The following is a 24,457-nucleotide window of genomic DNA, read 5'->3' on the forward strand; positions in this document are numbered from 1 at the left end:
GAACTGTGAGTTATCATGGATGGTCTTGGTCGACATGATGAACTCAGTCATCCTGTTTGTTCCATTCTAGGCCATGGGACCCAATGTGGAGTTGGGCGACCTTCTCGGTCCTATCTTGGCACTAAAATCACCGACAATGATCTTGTAGAAGCTGTGGTCTTCTTTATAGAACCTCTCCAGCTCCATGTAGAACTTCTCAATTTCTTCTTCATTGTAGTTGGATGTTGGTGCATAGACGACGAAGATAGATACTGTAGGCAGTGAGCCACATCTATTCAAGCATAATTGTCCGATTCGGGTTGTTAGGAATTCAAATGAATCAATGCACATGGCCAAGTTCCTATTGTCAAGGACACTGACGCCACCGATGCATCTATTGTCGCATGTTCCGAGGAACAGTTCTTCTCCAATGTCGAAAATGGTGTGATGTGATTGATGCCTTCTCATTTCGGTCAGACCAATGATGTCGCACCCTACCAGAGCCAGATAAATACCTCACCGGCAGACCTCCACTACCTCCACTACCCAGCCACTACCACGCTCTAGGCTGTATTCTGGGCTGTGCGGCTGCAAAGTAGCCACGCAACACACCATAAGACATTTAATACCCATTTTCCATAATTTTTGCACCATATTTGATGGGGTTCAAATATGGTGTGAACCATGGGAACACCTGTAATGGTGATTGGAGGCCACCCTAATAGCCTCCATCCCTCTCAGAGAGCCGAGCAAGCTACCAAAGGTACCCCTCCCACACGGCAGAGCCTGGCAAGCTACCCGTGACATATTTGATAAGCCAAAAACAGTAACAACGATGGGCCTCATCCGCCTGACACCGAAAGAGCCCCCAATATGGCAGCGTTAAGAAGGATGAGCAAGGAGAGACTGATAAAATCTCAGGGATGAACTATACTGGCAAAATGAAGAAAGACTAAAATGACTGTCTGTACTTTCAACGCATGTACGCTGGCATCAGAAGCATCCATCGAGGACCTGATGGTGCAAGTGCAGAAGATCAAGTACGACATCATTATGCAAATAAAAAAATTTTTTTAAAAAAAAGACGCACAATATAGTTGCTTAGAGTGCCTGCCCTGCAGGCAAATGATCACAAGTTCAAATCCACCACATATGCTGCGTGTGATCTTGACAACACTGCTGTTTAAGCCTGACAGCACTGCTATCTGTGATCTTTGGCACTGCAAGCAATTTCTGGCTGTACCATACCAGGTATATGTATGCACCACTAAAAGAGGGGTGACTTTTGGCAAACGCCACAACAAAAGATGTGTGAGTGCCATGACCAGGAAGTTAAGCCTCAGTGTGTTGACTCTCAGTGAACATCAAAACCATATAACATGTTTGCCTCAACCAGGAGAGTTCATCCTTGTGAATGTGTGTACAAACGCTGAAATCAAAAGAGTGCAAACCACATGAATACTGGGGCCTAGTGTATGAGCACCACACAACCTGAGTTGCAAGTCCTGGTGAGCACCACAGTTAAAAATGTGTGAGCTACAGCCCAGCTTGTGTGCACCCTCTGGTCATCACTGCATCAATAGCACAGTAGCATTGTTGTCTCGTTGATCGATATGCTTGAGCGAGCACCAGTAACATCTCCATTGTGAGACTTGTTACTGTTTTTGGCATATCGAATACACCACGGGTAGCTTTCCAGGCTCTGCCGTGTGGGCAGGATACTTTCGGTACCTTGCCGGTCTCTCCGAGAGGAACGGAGAAATCGAACCCGGTTGGCTGCATGCAAGGCAAACACCCTACCTCCTATGGTATTGCTCCAGTCCACACTGCATCAATATCAATAACAATGAAGGGAAGGGAGAGAGGGAATAAAATAAATTAAAACCAAAGAACAAATTAGAAGAAGAAAATGAAAAGCATTTCTTCTTTTCACCAAAACATAATTCAGTTTCCCATTTTGACAGCATATTTGGTTTCTATGTTGGTTTATCTTTAGCTTATTTTGAGTGGAGGCTCTTCCAAGTGGTGCTCAGAAGGCATGGGACCAACTGGCAAATTCTTAGAGCATATGCCCAAATATTGTATGATCTCTTGACTCCTACTCTGTTTTTCTCCCTCTCTCCCCCCTCTCTCTTTCTTTCTAAGGTTATTTAAAAATAAATATAATGTTGGAGAAATTAATCAAATATATTCCTTATAGACCTACATTGCAGCCAGTCATTTTTATTTATACAAGAATATATAAAATATACAAAAATATATATAAATAATATATAAAAATATAATAATATATAACAATGGATTATTTATTCCTAGTCCTACCTCATCATTATTTGGAGATTATGTATTAATTTATGCCAAGTTAAGTCCTAGAACTGTTTTAATTACAGTATAATCACAGCACAACATAGTAAAACTAATCACTGTATCACTGTTATCCCGTTGCTCATTGATTTGCTCGAGCGGGCACCAGCAATGTCTCCATTGTGAGACTTCTTGTTACTGTTTTTGTCATATCGAATATGCCACAGGTAACTTGCCAGACTCTGCTGTAGTAAAACTAATGTAATGATTAAAATAGACTGAGGTAGATCTTGTTTTCTTTCTTTCTTTTTTTCTTTTTCTTTTTGTTTTTTGGGCCATACTGGGCTGTGCTCAGGGCTTACTCCTGCTCTGTGCTCAGGGCTCAATCCTGGCTTGGGGAACCATACGGAGTGTTAGGCATCAAACCCATATCAGTTATGTGTAAGGTAAAGATAGTACCTGCTGTACTATCTCTCTGGCCCCCATCCCCCCTCTCTCTCTTTTTGTTTTTTTGCAGCCAAAATTCAAACCCACAGAATCTACATGCTAGCACATGCTCTACCACTGAACCATATCCCTGATCCCAGAATGAGGCAACTTTTTGTGCTGACATAAAAAATATAGTATGATGTATGCCATACATTATTTTATTTGATAAAAATTAGGATGAACATATATACTTATATGCAATAAATTTAAATATCATATATCTAAGATATATAACATACATAAATAAACATAAATAAATAAACAATAAAATATGCCATGAATATATATCATATAGTTACATATTTTTCTGTTATTATTTGAGGGGATAATTTCTAGAAGGATGCACAGGAGCTATTAAAAATGATTATCTAGGGTCAGATATAGCATTGATGGGTATAGCCCTGGAGACCCTCAACACCACTTATTAATTACCAGCATGGCAGGGCCCAAGTAGCACAGCATTTTTGGGTCTTTGGTATGGAATGGGGAGGGCTAGCAAGGCACTTTACTTATAATTTTAGACTTTTACTGTCCATACCCGACTTTTATAATGAAAATTGACTTTAAAATTTTTCTAGAAATAAATAGTATCACTGTATCACTGTCATCCTGGTGTTCATTAATTTGCTCAAGTGGGCACCAGTAATGTCTCCATTGTGAGACTTATTGTTACTGTTTTTGGCATATAGAATACACCATGGGTAGCTTGCCAGGCTCTGCCATGTGGCCGAGATACTCTCGGTAGTTTGCCGGTCTCTCTGAGATGGGCAGAGGAATCAAACCCGGGTCGGCCACATGGAAGGCAAACGTTCTACCAGCTGTGCTATTACTCCAGCCCATGCAAAATTATCTAGAAATAGTAGATAAGTATATTTAAAGTATTTCAAGGTGCAAAAAATATTGTGCTTAGAAATATTTTTTATATTCAACTTCAAGATATATGGAATAAAATAGCCACGTTTTAAATAATAATTATTGGCATTTGACATCACTGCATTTTTTGTAGCTACATCTCATACAATAAAATTAATTTGATTAAAACAAGTTATTGAAAGTTGAAATAATATAATACTTAAAAAAAAAGAAGTAAGTTACCTTAAATTCTTTTGGAACAGATACATTATAAACTTACTAACCAGAACCTGGAGAGATAAGGAAGGAGGTAAGGCACTTGTCCTGCACATGGCCAACACCAATTCGACCCCTGGCACCACATATGGTTCCCCAACACAGGAGTCACTCCTGAGCACAGAGCCAAGATTAGCCCCTGTGCACCAAGGATTGTGGCTCCCCAAACCAAAAGACCAAACCAAAAACAATCCATCAGCTAGAAATCAAAGAAGTGAGGCAAATTATTAAATTAATTGAACACATAATTTAAAAGGCAATAACAGATTAAAAACTTTGCATTGAATACTTACAAGTATTTTAAAGCAGATGCTGACAGTTTTGATCCACATACTGCATCTGTTCTGATTCTTCTACTTGCTAGATAATAGCCATGAATCATTCTTTCTGCCTCCACGCTAAATTCTACTTTTAAATTCTTTGCAAAAGCCAGGAGCTAAATTAAAGTTGTCAAGAATAAATTAATAGAATCACTTAATACAAAGTTTACTGGCACTTTAAAATTAATTGATTAAGTACCTCTGGTATCCTAAAATTATTGGGTACTTTTATCATAGACTAGATACTTGTCAGTAATATTCATGTTTACCCTAAATAATTTTTGCCTCTCTCTTCAGTCAAGAAATGTTTTGTTCATTGTATTTGTTTTGCATGTTTGTATGAGATGAAGAAGGACGAGTAATGTTAGTAGACTTCCCAGCGGCAATGCTTCAAGCAAGGCATCAGTCCTAATTTACAGTAGTACACAATTTTATCAGATTGTTATAGTCCCTGCAAAGATTTTTCTCTTTGTTTCAACCAAGGAGGGGAAAAGAGCAGCTTAAGTGGCAGCTGAGCAAACTAGCTCATTATATGATCAAGTGGCAGCTGAGCAAACTCTAGATCATTATATAATCATTATAATATCTTAAAATAAAAAAAAATCATGTGCACTGTCATAACAGTTTTATAATTACCATGGCAGCCCATGAAATGGTCAAAAATGGTCAGGACCTTAGAATCCAAGGTCTCTCTCTCTGTCCAGTGGGGAAGAAAATGGGAAGGAAATACTGATGGTGGGAAGTCTAAAGGTATAAATAAAGAAGAAACAGGCAGCAGTAGTATTCCCCTGTGAACACACTCCCTGTGCCTCCTACAGTGTCCTTGTTATTCTCTTTTCCTGAAAAAAAGCATCACATCTATCTCAGAACGGGTTTTACTTCCTTTATCTCCTTGTGCTCTCCATGAAATCCTTCTTGGGGAAGCACAGACCTGGGAGGCCAGCAAGGGGGCTGTGGCTTGGCCCCTCTCACACTTTGTCAACATCAGTTTATCCCATGGAAATACAGCATCCCCAGTAGTTGCCCCAGCTACTGAGAGTGCTGTTAGTGATGGCCTCCAGGGTCAGTTTCTTCAGGAACGGCCACATGACAGCTCATATCAAATAGAGGTACAAGTGGAGGAAAGTGTTCTAAATCTTCTCTATTTCCATCCAAAGCAGGACAATTCTTGAATTTTCTGTAGTCAAAGCTCACCATAGGGCCTGCTGAAACTAGCTTTGTAAACGGATGCTATCCGATTTCTTCTCCCTTCTAAGGATGATAGAAACAAATTCTGATAAACACTGGTATACTAAACTCCATTTCCTTCGAACTCCTAGGAAACTCAGAATCCAATCTATTTCTTCAAATCTCTTTTGCATGATGCATAGATTTATTTTCTGGGGAAATTATCTTCAGTTTTACTACCATAACTCTTCTTTACATTTTTGCCTGAGCTTCAAAGCTTATTGCAAAATTTGTCAATAAGCTTTATGAAATCCTAATCCCAATGACTTCATAAAGTTTGTTTCAGTCAAGAAGGTCTTTTCAAAGTTTTTCTTATGTATACTCAATTCTACATTTAGCGGGGAGGGACTGAGCAGGGAATGGAACCCAGAATCTTATACATGCCAGGCAAGAAGTCTACCATGAACTACAATCCCCTGCCGTCATTTCTACTTTTTTTTTTTTTTTTTTGCTTTTTGGGTCACACCTGGCGATGCACAGGGGTTACTCCTGGCTCTGCACTCAGGAATTACCCCTGGGCGTGCTCAGGGGACCATATGGGATGCTGGGATTTGAACCCGGGTCGGCCGCGTGCAAGGCAAACGCCCTACCCGCTGTGCTATCTCTTCAGCCCCCCCTCATTTCTACTTTAAAAATCACTGTAGGGGCTGGAGCAATAGCACAGAGGGTAGGGCATTTGCCTTGCACGTGGCCAACCCGGGTTCAAATCCCAGCATCCCATATGGTCCCCTGAGCACCACCAGGAGTATTTCCTGAGTGCAGAGCCAGGAATAACCCTTGTGCATAGCTGGGTGTGACCCAAAAAGCAAATAAATAAATAAATAAAATAAAAATAAAAATCACTGTATCACTGTCATCCCATTGCTCATCAATTTGCTCGAGCGGGCACCAGTAATGTCTCCATTGTGAGACTTGTTGTTACTGTTTTTGGCATGTCGAATATGCTATGGGTAGCTTTCCAGGCTCTGGTGTGGGGGCAAAATACTATCTGTAGCTTGCCAGACTCTCTGAGAGGGGCGAACCTCCGCCCTACTTTACAAAAGCATTTTAATTTTTTATTTGAATTGTGGGGAGCACTTGTGCTTGAGAGACCTGGGACCACTCTTGGGGATACTTGGCTTAGTGGTGCAGGTCTGATAGGTGCTCACGCCAGTAATGCAGTTCTGCCTGGGCCCTGAGGGGCCGCAAGACAGGCACCCAAAGTGCTAAGGATTGAATTTGGGGGCCGTTGTGCATGCAAAACATGCACCCAAACCTTTGAAGTATCTCCCTGAGACCTCAGTTCTACTTTCATATCTTTGCTATTAGTTTTGTCCATAATTGCCATCCTTACTGCCATCTGAATCTTACCTGTTCTGAAGTCCAACTAAATACCCACTTTCCTCATGAAATCCTTCAACAAAAAAAATCAAGCTTGATATCTTCTTTCTGAGTTCCTAAAAAATCTTATAACCTTCACCACTCTGTCTAGAATTTAAATTATCCCTCATTTTAAGTATCTTTTTAATCTCAACTGATTAGAAACTTAAATGTAGAATTTACATTTCTTTGACAGTATATTTTAAAAAATAAGTAGACTCATATAACATGTTTAGTAAAAACTAGTCCATAGTTTCCATAGATATGTGTTTTGATTTCAGGGGACATACTGGGCAAAAAATTGTGTTATCTATTCAGTATCCTAATCCCTAGAGACTTCTTTCCATCCCTTGTCTTTTTTGGGTTGCTATTATTATTATTGCAATGACTGGTGGTTTCACATGCTTGGTTGTGCTTGAATACTCAGCCACAGTGCTCAATGTCAGTTGCACACTATAGTGCTTGGGTTTTTTCCCCCACAATATATTTGTGGTGGTCTCATAGTTTCTGACTGACATGCTCGGAGGGGTTGCATTCCTGGCCACAGCACTCACACATCTTTTGATGCCGAACTATCAGACCCCTGAATGTGCACAAGAGATGCACAGTCTTTTGTGGCATCAAAGGTCCCAAACAGCCTTCTGGGAACTGCTCTGTGCATGTAAGCAGCACTGGAGTTCAAATTTACGACCTCACACATACAAAGTAGGTACTTTTAGTCACTGAGTCATCACTGCAATTTATCTTTATAAGTTTGTGGAGGGAGTGGGGAGGCATTGGTGGAGAGCCTGATTTAGTTTATACCTGACTGGGCTCAGGGACTATTGCCAGCTTCAAGCTAAGAAGTGACCCCTGACATTTTTGGGGGGCCAAGTTTGGTGTTGGGGATCTGAATTGGGGATTGGATCAGTTGTACGCAAGGCAAACACTTTACCTCCTCTACAATCTCTTCAGCTCCATACTTTTCTCTTATGTATGAACATAAACTTACTTTATCAAATATATTATTCTTTTTCTATTCTAACCTATGTAAATTATGAATAGTAAGGCTCATAATTCTGAAATCCACCTCATTTGCCACTCTTTTACTGTTGCAATATGCTTACAAGGAAGGAAGGTATAAAAAATTTAATGACCCAGGGAACCCTACTTCCTACTATCATATCCCTTGCCTTTTATTCATCCTACCCAGATACTTTAACCTTTAATGTCAACAGTTGCTGAACAATTAATATTAAAATGGTTTTTCAAGTAAATAATTAAGTACTTTTTATAGGTAGGAGAATCTTACTAAATTTACATCACATAATATCTGAGTTATCTAAATACTTTTTACTTATTTTCATGTCAAATAATTGAAATAAGGCCTGAGCGCTAGTATAGGTGGTAGGGTATTTGTTTTGCACATGGCTGATCTGGGTTTTGTCCCGGGCATTCCAAATGGTCCCCCAAGCATTGCCAAGAGTGATTCCTGAATGCAGAGCTGGGAGTAACCCCTGACCACTGCCGAGTGTGGGCCCCCAATATTATTAAAATAAATTAACATGTCATAATAGATACTTCCTAACCTAACCTGAAGATCCTAAACTTCAGAACTTTGAAGATATTCATATAAGGGAAATCCTTTGAGTAGCCTGTAAATTGTAAATAAATGCATCCATATAGCTTTTCATAATTATATAGAATAATTATATTTCTATAGAATAAATTATATTTATTCTATATATAGAATATATAGAATAAATAAAATATAGAATAAATATTTCTATAGAAAAATATTTCTATAGAAATATTTTAAAACAAAGATTTTAAAAATTGTGATGATTGAGACAGTGGTGTAACAAATAAACATTTTACTGTCTATGCATATATTTCATTTATGAATCATATGACTATATATGTGTATCATTTATATAGGACTATGTTCTTTTTTTAACGGGAGCCACCTATGCCCAATGCTAGATAGGGCTTCTTCCTGGCTCAGTGCTCAAGGATTACTCCCAGTGGTGCTGAGGGATCATATTTAGTGTGAGGAGTGAAACTGGATTGAACATTCAAGGCAAGCCCCTCCACGTCTATGCTGTCAGGCCCTTTCTCTGTTCTTTTAATGATAAAAAGCTAGAAGGAAGTTGGAATAAAAGAATAATAAAGAAAATGTATGTTCAAAAGGGAGTTCTACTTAAATTCAGAAATAAATATTTTTAGTTACAGTGATTCTCATTTTATCTACTTTTACCTTTTCAAAATCTTCACTTGTAAACTGTTTAGAAGCAACATAAAGCAGTCCTTCAGGATCAATGGCCTTTTTTAAAGTATGTTGTACAGTTGGAAGAAGTGGATAGCAAGGAGATGATTCACTGCAATTAACCAATAATCCAAATGTCTCTACAAGATTAGCTGGAATCAAACTGCAATCCTATATTATCCCAAAAGGTAAGGAAAATATTATACTCTGGCATTTTCACAAAAAGGTAAATAATTATAAATTAAGTTTTACTTATAATAATCATCCAAATTATTACTATTCTAATAGTAAAAGTAGATAAAATGAGAATCACTGTAACTGAAAATACTCATTTCAGTTAGAAATGTTTCGATGAACAACAGGATGGCAGTGCTACAGTGCTATAATAGTATTTACTATGAATTATTGTTTAAAGCAATTACTGAAGAACATTCAATCTCTATAGGTACCAATTTTTGAAATTTTTTAAAAAATTAAAACATTTTTGTTATATCTTCCTTTCTTCCTTCCTCCTTCTTCCCCCCGCTTTTTCTCTCATTCCCTCCAACCATTTCTTTTACTCTCTTTCTTTTCAAACACAGTCTCATGCAAGGCATACATACTAATAATGACCCTCATCTATGGTCCCTTTGTCATTTATGCCCATTTTTTTCTTGTACACATTTTCATTAAAATCGCCCTACTACCTATTAAAAATAACATAGTGAGTACACATCTGTTTGGATGGTTACAAACATCAGTTTCAAACATCACTGTTTTAGTCCTAGTACCTGATTTAATATAGGAACATATTAATAATAGAACATTAGTAATAAAATCATTAATAAAAAATCTGTGACTAACATTCCCAAAGAATGTTTTAAAAGCATACTGTGCATATAACTTACCATCTGGCCAATTAGAGTGTTGATTTTCTGTGTGTTTCTCTTTGAAGATGTCTCCATATCAACAAAAGACCAAAAACTGCACTGAACTGGAAAAGTCATTTGCTGATTAATATCATCCCCAAACTTCTTTCCTGGGATGTGTACTGTGATACTTCTGCTTTCCACAACTAAATCAAAGACATTACCACTTTGTTATTTTAGGTAATTGATATCTGTTTGTCAATAAAGTAATAACAAATATTAAATCTAATTTTTTGGTCTAAACTTTGTATAGTTAATAACTATATTTTATTTTGATTTTATAATACATGGCCATATTGGAAGATCTATTATTTTAAAAGGGCAAGGAAAATATTTGGATGACAGAATCAATTACAGCAAGCAGCAGGCTTTATGGTTAATGTCCAGTAGAATAGGCAGGGGGTTAGAAAACTGGCAATGTAACACAGACAAGGGACTTTGCAAATAAGCAATATTATTTTCTGTAGGGAAAAAATAGAAGCAGACTCTCTATATGGGAGGGAAAAAGAAAATGTTTAGACAAGAATATGAATAGGGAGGCTGGAGTTATAGCACAGCAAGTAAGGGTGTTTGCCTTGCACGCGGCTGACCCGGGTTTAACTCTCAGCATCCCATATGGTTCCCTGTACACCGCCAGGAGTAATTCCTGAGTGCAGAGCCAGGAGTAACCCCTGTGCATCGCCAGGTGTGACCCAAAAAGCTAAAAACAAAAAAGAATATGAATACACAGATGAGGAAATACACCTCAATTTCAGTATTCCTAAACCAAATTTATCATTTCTGTCCCTCAAATTGCTGGTTGTGAATCAAATAAGGACATTTCTATCCATTCCATTAAAGCAAAAAAAAAAAAAAACTACTCAGAAATACCCTACTTTCCTTTATTCCTTCCTTTATCTCTTCTAGTCCTCAGATCTAAGATTTAATCCTATTTCTAGAACTCTATGCCAAATATTTGTCAAATTATTTCTAATAATTATTACTTTAATGATAAGTCTTTTGTATTTGTGTTTAATCTTTCTCTTTTAATCCAGAAATCCAAACTATATATTTGGTAAATATATTTGATTCTACTTTATTCAAATATAAGGCGAATATATATATTTAATTCTATAGAAACTGCAAGAGCAGCTTGCAAAATGGTAGTATCATTTTTGTACTCCTGTTAATAAGAATTTCAGTTTCTCCACATCATGGCAACATCTTTTGTCATTCTTTATATTTTAATTAATTAATTAATACTTTCTACTGACAGATATTGAACCAAAGGTCTTACAATGTAAAATGAAACACAGTGTAAAATGAAAATTTGGATCTTTTATTCCAAAATCAGGGGAAAAGATTTGCTGTTATGAGTACCGTTATGTAGTTTCTTAAGAAAAACATATTATTACTTTAAAAATATGATATGGGTGGTGTGAGAATTTTCAAGCTCTTCAGCTTTACTTGTGGGAATATAAAAGATGCAACTGCTGTAGAAAACCATTTAGTGATTCTTGTAAAAGTTAAACATAGGGTCGGAGCGATAGCACAGCTGGTAGGGAATTTGCCTTGCATGCGGTCGACCTGGGTTCGATCCCTGGCATCCCATATGGTCCCCTGAGCACCGCCAGGAGTAATTCCTGAGTGCAAAGCCAGGAGTAACCCCTGAGCATAGCTGGGTGTGACCCAAAAAGAAAAAAAAAGTTAAACATAGAATTGCCTTATGATTCAGTTCTACTTCTAGGTGTATACCCAAGAGTGTTGAAAGCAGAGATAATACTGTAAACCAATGTTAATTGCAGTGCTATTCACAATAGTGAAAATGTAGGAATTACTTGTGTCCATCAATAGATGAATAACTTTTTAAATGGCTGACAATTAAAAACCAGTAAACTTTACACTTCATACCAAATAAATCTTTTTTCCCCCGCTTTGGTGTTTAGACCACATCTGGCAATGCTCAGTGGTTACTCCTGTTCTACTCTCAGGAATTACTCCTAGCAGTGCTTGGGAGACTGGATGGGATACTGGGGATTGAATCCAAGTCAGACATGTTCAAAACAGGCACCCTACCCACTGTACTATACTGGAGCCCCAGTAAATAGTTTTAATTAATTAATGATTAATTTGGTGCCTGGGATCTAACCCAGGTCTGATGCATATGAGATATATGTTCTACAACTGAGCCCTTTCCAGTTTCCTTTAATTTTCCTTTTTTTCTTGTTTGTGGAGTTTTTCAATTGTTAAAATGTGTTACAATATCAACTGTTAAATAATTCTTTGATGCTGATGAGACTATAAATAAGTAAAATTTATTTGAAAAAATTTGTTTACCTGATTGAAGTTGTTCAAGCTTATCTTTTTTGTGTGAAGCCAAATCTCCTATAAAGCAGATGCCACCTTTAGCTAGCAAAGCACTACCAGCTTGAATGCTACCTGCTCCAGTTCCATATTTATTACTGGCCAGAGTAGGGAACATTTCAGCAGAGACTGGATGACGTATGCCACGGGGCACAAGGTTTATACTAAAATTCAAAAGCCTAGGAGGGAAAAAAGCAACAAAATATCATTGTTATTATACAAATATCTATTTTTAGGAGCCATGATGTGTAACAACTACAAAAACTGCTAATCCTTTTATGTGAATAAGTAAAAGTTATAAAATGTATATAATTTTCTAAGGAATTTCAACACTAGTTTGGAGATATAAAAAATGGGAGACTTAGAAATGTTTGCAAGTCAACAAAGGGGTGGTCCTTAAATATAGCCCAACTTAAAGTCACCTAAAAAGGGGCTGGAGTGATAGCACAGCAGGTAGGGCTTTTGCCTTGCTCGAGCCCGACCTGAGTTCTATTCCCAGCATCCCATTTGGTCCCCTGAGCACTGCCAGGAGTAATTCCTGAGCACAGATGCAGGAGTAACCCCTGAGCATTGCTGCTGTGACCCAAAAGAAAAAAACAAAACAAAACAAAAAAAACCAACAAATCAAAACATAAGGATCAAGAAGTCTTTGAATAAGGTACTTATTTGTAAAATCTGAGATGACTAAATATCCTGAAACTGGGAGTGGTTACATTTTCAAACAATGAAAGCAAACACTTCGGTTTTCAAATAATGCTTAATAAGTTTAAACCCGTGGTTAAAGTTTATTTAAATATTATTTTGCTCAACTAAATTTCAAATAATCATCTTATAATAATGTTCATAAAAGTGATTCATTCAAATCTGTTTTACCAACTTAAAATTTGAAAATAATCAAGTCATATATTTTACCTGTCTATAAGTAGAGTATCACTAGTTATAATTAAAATATCCAGAAAACTTTGCAGTTCCTTGTTACAGTCATTTGTCTGTACTAGACTCATCAGCAAACACAATTTGAGTAAATTGTAAGTCCCAGGAGGAATGATTTGTGATGCAAAGATATTGGCAAGTATTGCTGTAAACTTCCAGCATGAACTGGAAGTCAAAGATAGGAGACATCTGAAATTGTCGCTAATTCCTGAAGGAACTGAAAGTAAATATTAACACACATTAAAAGAAGGGGTTACAATAAGAAAATGTCTTTATAAATAGTAAATTCGGTTGAGTACAGATAGTAAAATTTAGATATTTTTGAAAACATTTAAAAATTATAGTTCATTTACTGATGCTATATTTAAACTCTTCTGGACTGGTGCTTGCTCGAGCAATTCGAAGATCAATGGGATGACAAGTGATACAAGTGATATTTAAACTCTTATGATAATAAATAAATTGGATAGGCTCTCGTCTATCATTTATATCCTAGGTAATGTAATAAAAGAAAACAGTCACCCTGTGTATCCACATAGATTTGTTGTTTGTTGCAATCCTCACCTTTTAAAAACCAGGCAGCTAATGTTTTCTGAACAAATGAATTTTAATTGAAATATCTGCCAGTGTTTGAAACTAGCATTTTCCTTACCTTTTGGACTGCTGAAAGTGATGCTATTTGCCTCTACACAGACAGAAGTTTGTGAGGTTTTCACACAAGTTGGAATTCCAATCACTTTATACTCATTTCCTATATTCATTTTATTCACTGATTCATCTAAAATTGTTGAATACAAAAATATTTAATAAATAAAACTTTATATTATCATATGGCTTATAACATTTTAACCCTTGTTACAATTCAGTAGTTCAGTTAGTGGAAAGTATTTACTTGTCAGTATAATATCTAGGTAAGGTGACATGAATGCAAATTGCGGCAACATTATAGCTGATAAAACTGATATTTATATGCAACTATAAGAAGCATGTGATAAAGTAACTAGTCTCCTATAGTCAAAAGGCAAAAGATGATGATTCCATATGGGATGAAACATTTTTGTATTATATGTTAAGAATTGTTAATAAAAATAACAAGTAATATTTATTACTTACATAAGTAACACTTATATTTGGAAAGAAAATAATTTGAAACAGTATTATTCACAGGCTACATTAAAGATCCTCTACCCCGTCTTTGTGACCATTGCAAGCACACGTGGTCTTAGTGTTGGCATATTGGAGAGGGCACGCTATGACAAGGCACCTTTACACACATTATCTGCAAGGTACATATTTCTACTTATTCTTATTTATTTGGGAGTGGGTTGAATCACATCCACATTCAGAGATTACTCCTGGTGCTGTGCTCAGGGATCACTCCTGTCAGTACTTGGGGAAGTTTTACAGTACCAGTGATCAAACCTGTATCAGTCAAAATACAACACAAGCAATTCATCTTCTGTACTATCTCCGCTGGAACTTTTGGCCCCTATTTTATTATTATTATTTGTTTTTTTTTCCACATGCAGCTGTGCTCAGAGCCTACTCCTAGAGTTGTGCTCATGGTTCATTCCTAGCAGTGTTTGGGGACCACATGCAGTGCCAGGGACAGAACTAGGTTCAGTTTCAAGCAAGGAAAACCCTTTAACCCCTATATTATCCACACTTTATATACAAGAAACAAGATGCTAAGTGACTTAACCAAGGCTAACCAGTGTGTTACAGAACTCAAACACACAACCAAGTCTGTGTATCTTCAAAGTCTACTCTACTGTACTATATATTGCATCATAAAATTTTTGCACAAGTTCAAAGTTTATGCACAAATTTTTGCACAAGTTCAAACATACACTTGGAGAACTGAGAGATAATACAGTGGGTAAGGTGCTTGCCTTGAACAAAGCTGACCCGGTTTTGACCTCCTACAAGACATGATCCCTTGAGTGCCTTCAGGAGTAATCCCTGAGTGCGGGCCAGGAATAAGCCCTGAGAACCAGCCAGTATAGCCCCCAAAATACACAAAACCCCAAAACATCACTTGGGACCAGGAGATAGCCCAAAGGGGTAGAGCATAAGTTCCTAAATTCAATCCCTCGTACCATATGTCCCCCTAAATTCTGCCAGGCAAGACCTCTAGCATTGAATTACTGAAGCAGATATGGGCCTGCACTACAGGGAGTGGTTCCCAAACCAAGCACTACTAGGGAGATGCCTCCCTCTCCTTAACCCCACCCCCAACCCCACCACGGATACATTAAAATATCTTTCTTCCACTGCACAGAGGGCAGAAGTTGGGTTGTTATAAAAGTTTACAAAAAACAGCAAGACTAACAGAGATCTTATACACTCTTAAACATTCATTTACATTCATTTATTTATTTTGGGAAGTTACTCATAGCAGTGCTCAGGGCTTAATCTAGGCTCTGTGTTCAAGGATCACTCCCAGGGGCTTTGGGATCCTGGGGATCGAATTTGGGTTGGCCATGTACAAGGCAAGCGCCTTACCCCCCTGTACTATTGGTGTGGCCCACTCTTAAAATATCAGTTCTATGGGGCCGGAGCGATAGCACAGCGGGTAGGGCGTTTGCCTTGCATGCGGCCGACCCGGGTTCGATCCCCGGCATCCCATATGGTCCCCCAAGCACCGCCAGGAGTAATTCCTGAGTGCAAAGCCAGGAGTAACCCCTGAGCAGCGCTGGGTGTGACCCAAAAAGCAAAAAAAAAAAATAATAATAAAAATATCTTTAGTTCTAGAGAGCATACAGACCTTAAAGGGATGAATCAAGCCAAAACTTGAGAGAAAATAAATATAAAAACTCAAAATGAACTAACAACAAAAAATCAACTAAAATATACATGATTAATTATCGGGGGGAAATAAAACAAAACATATTCTCTCTAAATCAATAGTTTTTCTTTTTTGTTTTGGTTTTGGAGCCACAGTGAGAAGTGCTCAGGGCTTATTCCTGACTCTGCACTCAGAAATCCCTTCTAGCAGTGCTCAACAGACCATATGGGATGCTTAAGATCAAATGTGGGTTGGCCACACAGTAAGTGTCCTACCCACTGTACTATCACTTTGATCCCAAAATCAATACTTTTTCAGTGTTTCCATGTTTGACAGATGTTCCCAAGGTCAAGAAAAGAACAAAATGAAGACAAAGAGGTGGAAAGTCCAGTATCTCTTCTGATGTCAACCCCCGTCAAATTTTGCTTCTATTTTCTTTTTTTCTCTTTTCTTGTGTAGTTCTGGGTATTGAACCCAGGGCCTTGCACTAAAGGTGAATTGAATTACATTCCCAGCCCTATTTATTTAAGTATAAAGCATTTATCTGGGGGGACCAGGAATGTGGCTCAAGCATAAGACTTACATATTTGAGGCCCTGAGTTTGATTCCTACTACCACATGGATTTCCCCTTTTCTAGTACTACCAGGAGTGGCCCTGCTGTGCACTGAAACAACTAATAAAATGAATGAGGGTCCCTTTTCCTCCACATCCACTCTAGTACTGGTTGTTTTGTTCATGACGTGTGCCATAATAAATTGTGCGAGATGATATCTCATTGTTTTGATTTGCATTTTCTTTCTCATTTCTTAATTCCATTTTCTCAATGAAGATTCATCTCTTCCTGGATGATTCAGGTTGAGAAGGATTTCCTTCTTCATAGAAGACTCTTGTCTACTCACAGGTATTTACTCATGCAATTTTTTAACAGTATGTCAATCTTATTTTTTTTGCTGTTGTTTTAGAGAGGTGTTCAAGGGCTACTTCTGTCTCTGTGCTCTAGGGTTGCTCTTGGTGCTGCTCAGGAGACCATGTGATGTGGGGGACTGAACCCAGACCTCCTACATGCAAAACATATGTTCAGTTATTTGAGTAATCCCTGTAGTCTGTTTCATTTATTTAACTAATATTTATTGAGTTTTCACTATTTGCAGCAAAGAAACTAAGTCCATATCCAAGAACAACATTCTAAAACTGTAACTCCAAATTTTTTATAATACTTATACATAGGATAATGAAATCATTACTATAAATAATTATGATCCCAGGATTTAGCATAGTTCTTGAGACATAAAAGGTGCTAATGACTTTAATTAAAAGTTGTATAAAGTGAAAGAATTGATACACTAGCTAAATATAATTCTTTCACAACACTGAAGAATAGAAGACCCTTAATAACTCTTAAGCTATAGGGACCAGAGAGATAGTACGACAGGTAGGGTGTTCGTCTTGCAAGCAATGGAACCTGGTTCAATCCTTGGCATCCCATATGGTTCCCTGAGCACCACTAGGATTAATTCCTGAGTGCAGAATCAGGAGTTAATCCCTGAGCATTGCCTGGTGCGGCTCTAAAACAAATTAAAAAACCCTTAAGCTATGGAAGTATCATTCATATTACATAAGATCAACAAGTAAATTACAAATTGTATAGTAATTTACTTTGAGTTCAAATAGAACCTACTTACCTCTAAGGAAAATTGTAAGGCACTGAAACCTAAATGGTTGGTGGTTAGAGTATCGCTGGAAAGCATGAAGTGCCTTAGTAGAAATTAGTTCAACTATTTGTTTATCTGAAGGCAAAGAGCGAGAATTAGTTATTAGAATATACATATAATTCCTACTTTAAAATATATGTAAATCTTAAGTTAAAACATAGGGCTAGAAAGAGAAATGTCAATGGCCTGGATTGCAAACTTTGCATGCAGAAGGTCCAGATTCATTATCTGATGCATATTTCCCTAACCACTGCCAGCACAACCCCTGAACATGGAACAAAGGTAACCACTGCGCACCGTCAGATATAGACCCTCCAAAAATCAGATAGTACTTTAAAAATTGTAATTATGAAATGTAAATACATTTACCACCAAGCACTCTAAATTTTCTGTCTTCCAGTAGTGAAGATTCACACAGATTACAGAAGAAATCATTTCTTACTGTTGCAGATTCTGTAGCACCAGGCACATGCACTCTTATATATTGAAATCCTGAAAGAAAACAGAGTTAAACTACATTTGCTTTCAGATTACACTTTTCATTGTAAATTTTTAAAAATTAACCTAGTTCAAAGAATAATTGATTCAGTTTTTGCATGTGGGTTCATAGAAGTTCAATGTATATATATTCCTTGACAATTTCTTTTTTTGTTTCTTAACTTTAGTCCAAATTCAATATATAGTTTTGTCAAAAATATTGATATCTTCCTGCTTGGCTATTTCTTCCCAGGCATTGTACTAAGGCATTGGTAATTTAATTTAAATATTTAAGTATGCATTTTCAAGTGATGACAATAGGAAGAAGATAATTTTAACAAGTGCTCTCTCAGAGCATAGAGAGAAGATCAAGTGGACAACCCAACCCAGTAAGAGGTGGGGATTAGTGGGAAAGATGTCTCGGAAAATATCTGACTGAAATTAAATAAAAAGGTTGAGAAAAAATGTAACATGGAGAGTAGGATAGAATAACTGTAATTAATATGTAAGAATAACAAGCAGTGGGCTGAAGAAATAGCTTGGCTGGAGCACTTGCTTTTCATGCGTGGAGGTTTTGTCCCAGTGACCTCACGGTTCTCTGAGCACAGCCAGGTGTGACCACCTGCCTGAACAAAAAGCTAAGAATAGCTCCTACACTTTCCTGGGTATGGACCGAAATCCAAAGAAGAATAATTAAAGCAGCAGAGCACCTATGAATTGAAGAAAGTGGTAGCAAAAAATGCATTTCAAGATTATGAAAGGTATAAAATTAGGAAAACATTTTTTTAAATTTTATTTTTTATTTTTTTAATTTATTTGTTTTTAATTAGAGAATCACCGTGAGGGTACAGTTACAGATTTATACACTTTTGTGCTTATACTTCCCTCATACAAAGTTTGGGAACCCATCCCTTCACCAGTGCCCATTCTCCACCACCCGTAAACCCAGTGTCCCTCCCACCCTCCCCTATCCCATCTCCCCCCCACCCCACCCTGCCACTGTGGCAAGGCATTCCCTTCTGTTCTCTCTCTCTCTAATTAGCTGTTGTGGTTTGCAATAAAGGTGTTGAGTGGCCGCTGTGCTCAGTCTCTAGCCCTCATTCAGCCCGCAACTCCCTTCCCCCACATGGCCTTCGACTACAATGTAGTTGGTGATCGCTTCTCTGAGTTGACCTTTCCCCGGAACGTGAGGCCAGCCTCGAAGCCATGGAGTCAACCTCCTGGTACTTATTTCTACAGTTCTTGGGTGTTAGTCTCCCACTCTGTTATTCTATAAACCATAGATGAGTGCAATCTTTCTATGTCTGTCTCTCTCTTTCTGACTCATTTCACTCAGCATGAAACTTTTCATGCCCATCCACTTAACTACAAAATTCTTGACCTCCTTTTTTCTAACAGCTGCATAGTATTCCATTGTATAGATGTACCAAAGTTTCCTCAACCAGTCATCCGTTCTGGGGCATTTGGGTTTTTTCCAGATTCTGGCTATTGTAAACAGTGCTGCGATGAACATACATGTGCAGATGTTGTTTCGATTGTACTTTTTTGCCTCTCTGGGATATATTCCCAGCAGTGGTATTGCTGGGTCAAATGGGAATTCAATATCTAATTTTTTGAGAGTCGTCCAAATTGTTTTCCAGAAGGGCTGAACCAGTCGGCATTCCCACCAGCAGTGAAGAAGGGTCCCTTTCTCCCCACATCCTCTCCAACAGCGGTTGCTTTTGTTCTTTTGGATGTGTGCTAGTCTCTGTGGTGTGAGGTGGTATCTCATGGTTGTTTTGATCTGCATCTCTCTGATGATTAGTGATGCAGAGCACTTTTTCATGTGCCTTTTGGCCATTCGTATTTCTTCCTTGGTAAAGTTTCTGTTCATTTCTTCGCCCCATTTTTTGATGGGGTTGGATGTTTTCTTCTTGTAGAGTTCAACCAGTGCTTTATATACCATTGCTATCAACCCCTTATCTGATGGGTATTGTGTAAATATCCTTTCCCATTCTGTGGATAGTCTTTGTATTCTGGTCACTGTATCTCTTGCGGTGCAGAAGCTTTTTAGTTTAATGTAGTCCCATTTGTTGATCTCTGTTTTTACTAGATTGCTTAGTTCCGTGTCACCTTTGAAGATACCTTTATCTTCAATATCGTGGAGGGTTTCGCCGACCTTGTCTTCAATGTACCTTATGGTTTGTGGTCTAATGTTGAGGTCTTTAATCCATTTTGATCTGACTTTTGTGCATGGTGTCAGGTCAAGGTCTAAACCCATTTTTTTGCATGTGGTTGTCCAGTTGTGCCAGCACCATTTGTTAAAGAGGCTTGAAATTAGGAAAACATTTTATCCCATTATTTCTATCCTATGATAGATAGAAACAATCTATCTCATAAGTAATTACAAACAAAATTTAGGATTAAACAGCACAGTTCTGGGGCTGGAGTGATAGCACAGTGGGTAGGGTGTTTGCCTTGCACGTGGCCGACCCGGGTTCGATTCCCAGCATCCCATATGGTCCCCTGAGCACTGTCAGGAGTAATTCCTGAGTGCACAGCCAGGAGTGACCCCTGTGCATCGCCGGGTGTGACCCAAAGAGAAAAAAAATAAACAGCACAGTTCTTAACATTTTTATTTTACATTTTAACATTTACCTTTTGAAAGAGGGCATGCGTCATCTGAGCAAAGAAATCTTGCACCTTGTGTATACTTGGTTACAGTTGTCATCGCAACCACAATTCCTTGCATCATATAAAACCGTTGAGATGAATAATCAAGTGGAAACTCACACAGATCAAGATTATAACTTGGCAGATGAGGTAAATGTGTTAACTTCAACACTATATTAATCTAATAAGAGTATAAAATGGTATTAAAAATTGCAGACATAGTTGGATTTGTGTTTCAATATAGTATGTATATTTCTTGGATAAATCATGCAAATGATGTGTTAATGTTATTAGCAACCAATTTTTTAAGCATTAAAAATAAAAATACTTACAATTAAAGAAATACAGCTGGGACAGAATCTCCCGACCCCACCCCAGCTGTCTTGGAGGGAGGCAGGTTGAGTTTTCCTCCCCACCCCAAGCACAGTCCCGGCAGCTGAAAACCTCCAGAACCCAGCCACAACCATGCTCAAAACCACTCTCCACACACTCAGACCCATGAAGGAATCAACAGAGGAACCCAGGTATGTGGGACCCGGGGCTGAGATCTCCAGGCCTGCTTAGATTGGGACTGAGCCTCCTCCACTCAGGTTCCCAGTTTTCCAGTAGCTTGGCAGTCACACCCACAAACTCCCCCCCACCCACACCATGTAATCTCATCAATAGCCAAGATCCAGAGACTATAAAATAAAGCTCCTGAAGACAGTGATGCAGTATTTCCCAAATGTATTTAGTATCTAATAAATTTAGTATTTCTAAATGTGCCCTTACTAGCTTTCTTAAAATAAAATTCCATTTTAACTGAAAAAAAAAAAAAAGAAATACAGCTGGGGTGACAGCTCAAAGGGCTGGAGTGTGCACTTTATATGCATGAGTCTCAGTCTTATCTTGGGTACCATATGATCCCTGAATAGTCTGGGTGCAACCCAGATCAACAGAAAAGTCTAGGATTTGGGTTTTATTTTCTTTTTTCAGTTTTTTGGTCCATACTCAGTGGTGCTCAGGAGTAATTCCTGGCTCTGCACCCAGGAATCACTCCTGGCTGGCTCAGGGGACTATATACAATGCTGGGGATTGAACCCGGATCAGATGTGTGCAAGGCAAGAGCCTTACTCATTGTACTATCTAGCTAGGCCCTAGGTTTTGTTTTTAAATAATTCAAAAATAAGTAATGATGCAGATAGCAAAATATTTTAAGTTATTTAATCTGAGTTATGTAAGTATGGTACTTCACTGTATGATTCTCTTTATTTGTGGGCTGAAATGATTTATAATAAAAATACTTAATATTACAAGTAAATGAGGCCCATTGTTGTTACTGTATCACTTGTCATCCTGCTTGAGCAAATCCAAGATCATGGGATTACAAGTGATACAATGTTACAAGAACACAAGAAATAAAGATGTGTATGCAAAAAAATACTGAAAAAGAGAATATGCTTTTTAATAAACAAAAAAAAGTGAGTGTAAAAATAGTCATAAGTAATCTTGAAAGTATTTCACCTTAGTTTTCTTTGATAAATTTAATTTAAAAAAACTTACTTGGGTTTCAGTTTGCAACTGTCCAATTAATGTGAGAGTTTTAACAGCAATAAAACAGACCTGTGATTTAAACAAACAAAGCAAAATATTAGTAAAAATTCCAGGTAGCATAAAATTATTTCTTTCTGTAACTTACTGATTGAAAAACTTGAGCAGCTTGTAAAGGCTGGTGTAAAATGTGATTTCCAAGTTCAGCATCTAATTCAACAATATCAGAGGGATTTATCAAAATACTGAATCGATAGACAGCATAACTTTGTTTTGAATCTGTAAAAATAAACAAATAAGCAAATAATCACATGTAGGAATTTATTTTAAGGGTTCTAAGATAAATTCAATGTTGTTGAACATACCATTGTAGTACTTGCAATCATCTATAAATTTTTGGAGACCTCCACTTCTGTCAAGATAAATAAGTGCTGCTTCTTTCATTTTCAGATTTGACATTTTTCTCCTAGTTAATAATTCGTTTCTATTAACCACTGATTAAATCACAGTTGCTGGTAAAATTTCAAAGAGGGTGAAATTCATAGAAAAGATGAGAAAGCCTACAAATAAATTAAAATTTACATTTTAAGACCTCTACTAAAGACCTTCAAGATCTCTGATAATTTTATGTCATTAAAATTGAGAGTAAAAAAAGCTAGGTAAAAATTAAAGGTTAAAAAGATTAGGGTCCAAAAAGAGTACAGAGGCTAAGGCATATACCTTGCATGCAAGCTAACCTGAATTCAACCCTCAGGTCCCAATGCCCCTCAGTGCACCTAAATCTGGAAACTTCTGGGTACCGCTTGTTACAACTCTAGTGTCCATGCTCCCCCTAAGCACAGCGGCTCTAGCTAACCCCTAACAATACAGATCTTGAGCAGCAATGCAGCCTTGGACCCTAGCATTGAACCACTAGCCCAACTGACCTAAAATTGCCAGATGGGACCCTGAGTCTCCTGCGAACCAGTTGAGAGACTCCCCTCAAAGGAAAAACTGGACTGGGTGCTGAAAATGTTCGGTTAAAGAGCATTTGCCTTGCATATAAGACTCTGCATTTGATTCCTGGAGCCTCCAGACAACCAAAACCAAACCAAACCATATCCTAGTCAAAGAGAGAAAAAAAAAAGTCTTTTACTAAAAAAAAAAAAAAAAATCCACATTAGATTATGTGAGAGGTTTTTTTCCTAGAACTACAAATTTAAGAACAAGAGCCTCAAAGATACTCCCCAAAACGCATGTTGAAAATATTAGATGAAGTTGCCCTATAGGTGCAGTTATAAAAAAATAAGAAGTGGTAAATTGTTTTATAAATCTATAATTCAAATCTAAGTAGCAAAGTGTAGTTAATCTAAGAAATATGAAAAATCTGGTTCTTAATGAAGCATTTCCTAGTTGCCATGAGAGAAATAACTTGATTCTCCTTTGACTTACTATCTTCCTCTATAGAAAATGCGGGGTTGAATTTGAAGAGAATGCCTCTTCTCACTTTAAATCTTTATTACAGATTATCATAAAATACTAAATACAGGAGTTGGAGAGATAGTACAGTGGGTAGAGAGCTTGTCTTGCACAGGACCGACCTGGGTTCAATTCCTGGCATTTTATATGGTCCCGTAAGCCTGTCAGAATAATGGAGTCATCCCTGAACACTCCAGGTATGGTTTCCCCCCAAATAACAAACAAACAAATAAGCCCAAACCATTAAATGCACATAATACTCTGTCTTCATTTTAAAAGAGTGAACACTAATTGGAAATAGCATCAATAATTACATTTAAAGTTGTAGGGATAAAATGATTCAAATCCTGTTTTTGAAGAATTTCTAATTTGGAGAAATAGAAATGGCCAACACATTATGGAATATTTACTGGGAATCTACTATTGAGTGGATACCATACTTTGCCAGGCTTTGGGAACATTTTATGAGTAAAATGTGTTTCTTATTGTTCATAAAGCATACAGTAAAAATGTTTTGAGATACATAAAAACTTAAAATGTAATTTATGTGCTACAGATTATTAACATACTTTAAAGTATGAAAGGACCAACACATATGAAACAG

The 24,457-nt window shown here is 37.5% G+C and overlaps 1 protein-coding gene across 1 annotated transcript in view; it reads right to left on the reverse strand.

The window, feature by feature from the left end:
- The window catches only part of MCMDC2 (minichromosome maintenance domain containing 2), a 35,829-nt gene extending 12,772 nt beyond the window's left edge, over window positions 1–23,057 (reverse strand). The window contains exons 1-12 of the mRNA XM_055125574.1: window positions 22,761–23,057; window positions 22,544–22,674; window positions 22,408–22,467; window positions 20,851–21,046; window positions 18,106–18,228; window positions 17,707–17,811; window positions 13,888–14,013; window positions 13,215–13,452; window positions 12,276–12,481; window positions 9,939–10,105; window positions 9,043–9,222; window positions 4,194–4,336 (exon numbers count right to left, since the gene is read on the reverse strand). Of these exons, the coding sequence (XP_054981549.1) occupies window positions 4,194–4,336; window positions 9,043–9,222; window positions 9,939–10,105; window positions 12,276–12,481; window positions 13,215–13,452; window positions 13,888–14,013; window positions 17,707–17,811; window positions 18,106–18,228; window positions 20,851–21,046; window positions 22,408–22,467; window positions 22,544–22,674; window positions 22,761–22,854 (1,769 nt within the window). The 5' untranslated portion in view covers window positions 22,855–23,057. The remainder of the gene's footprint in view (window positions 1–4,193; window positions 4,337–9,042; window positions 9,223–9,938; window positions 10,106–12,275; window positions 12,482–13,214; window positions 13,453–13,887; window positions 14,014–17,706; window positions 17,812–18,105; window positions 18,229–20,850; window positions 21,047–22,407; window positions 22,468–22,543; window positions 22,675–22,760) is intronic.
- Between the last annotated feature and the right edge of the window lie 1,400 nt (window positions 23,058–24,457).

Source organism: Sorex araneus, chromosome 2, assembly GCF_027595985.1.
Source record: "Sorex araneus isolate mSorAra2 chromosome 2, mSorAra2.pri, whole genome shotgun sequence".
Classification (NCBI taxonomy): domain Eukaryota; kingdom Metazoa; phylum Chordata; class Mammalia; order Eulipotyphla; family Soricidae; genus Sorex; species Sorex araneus.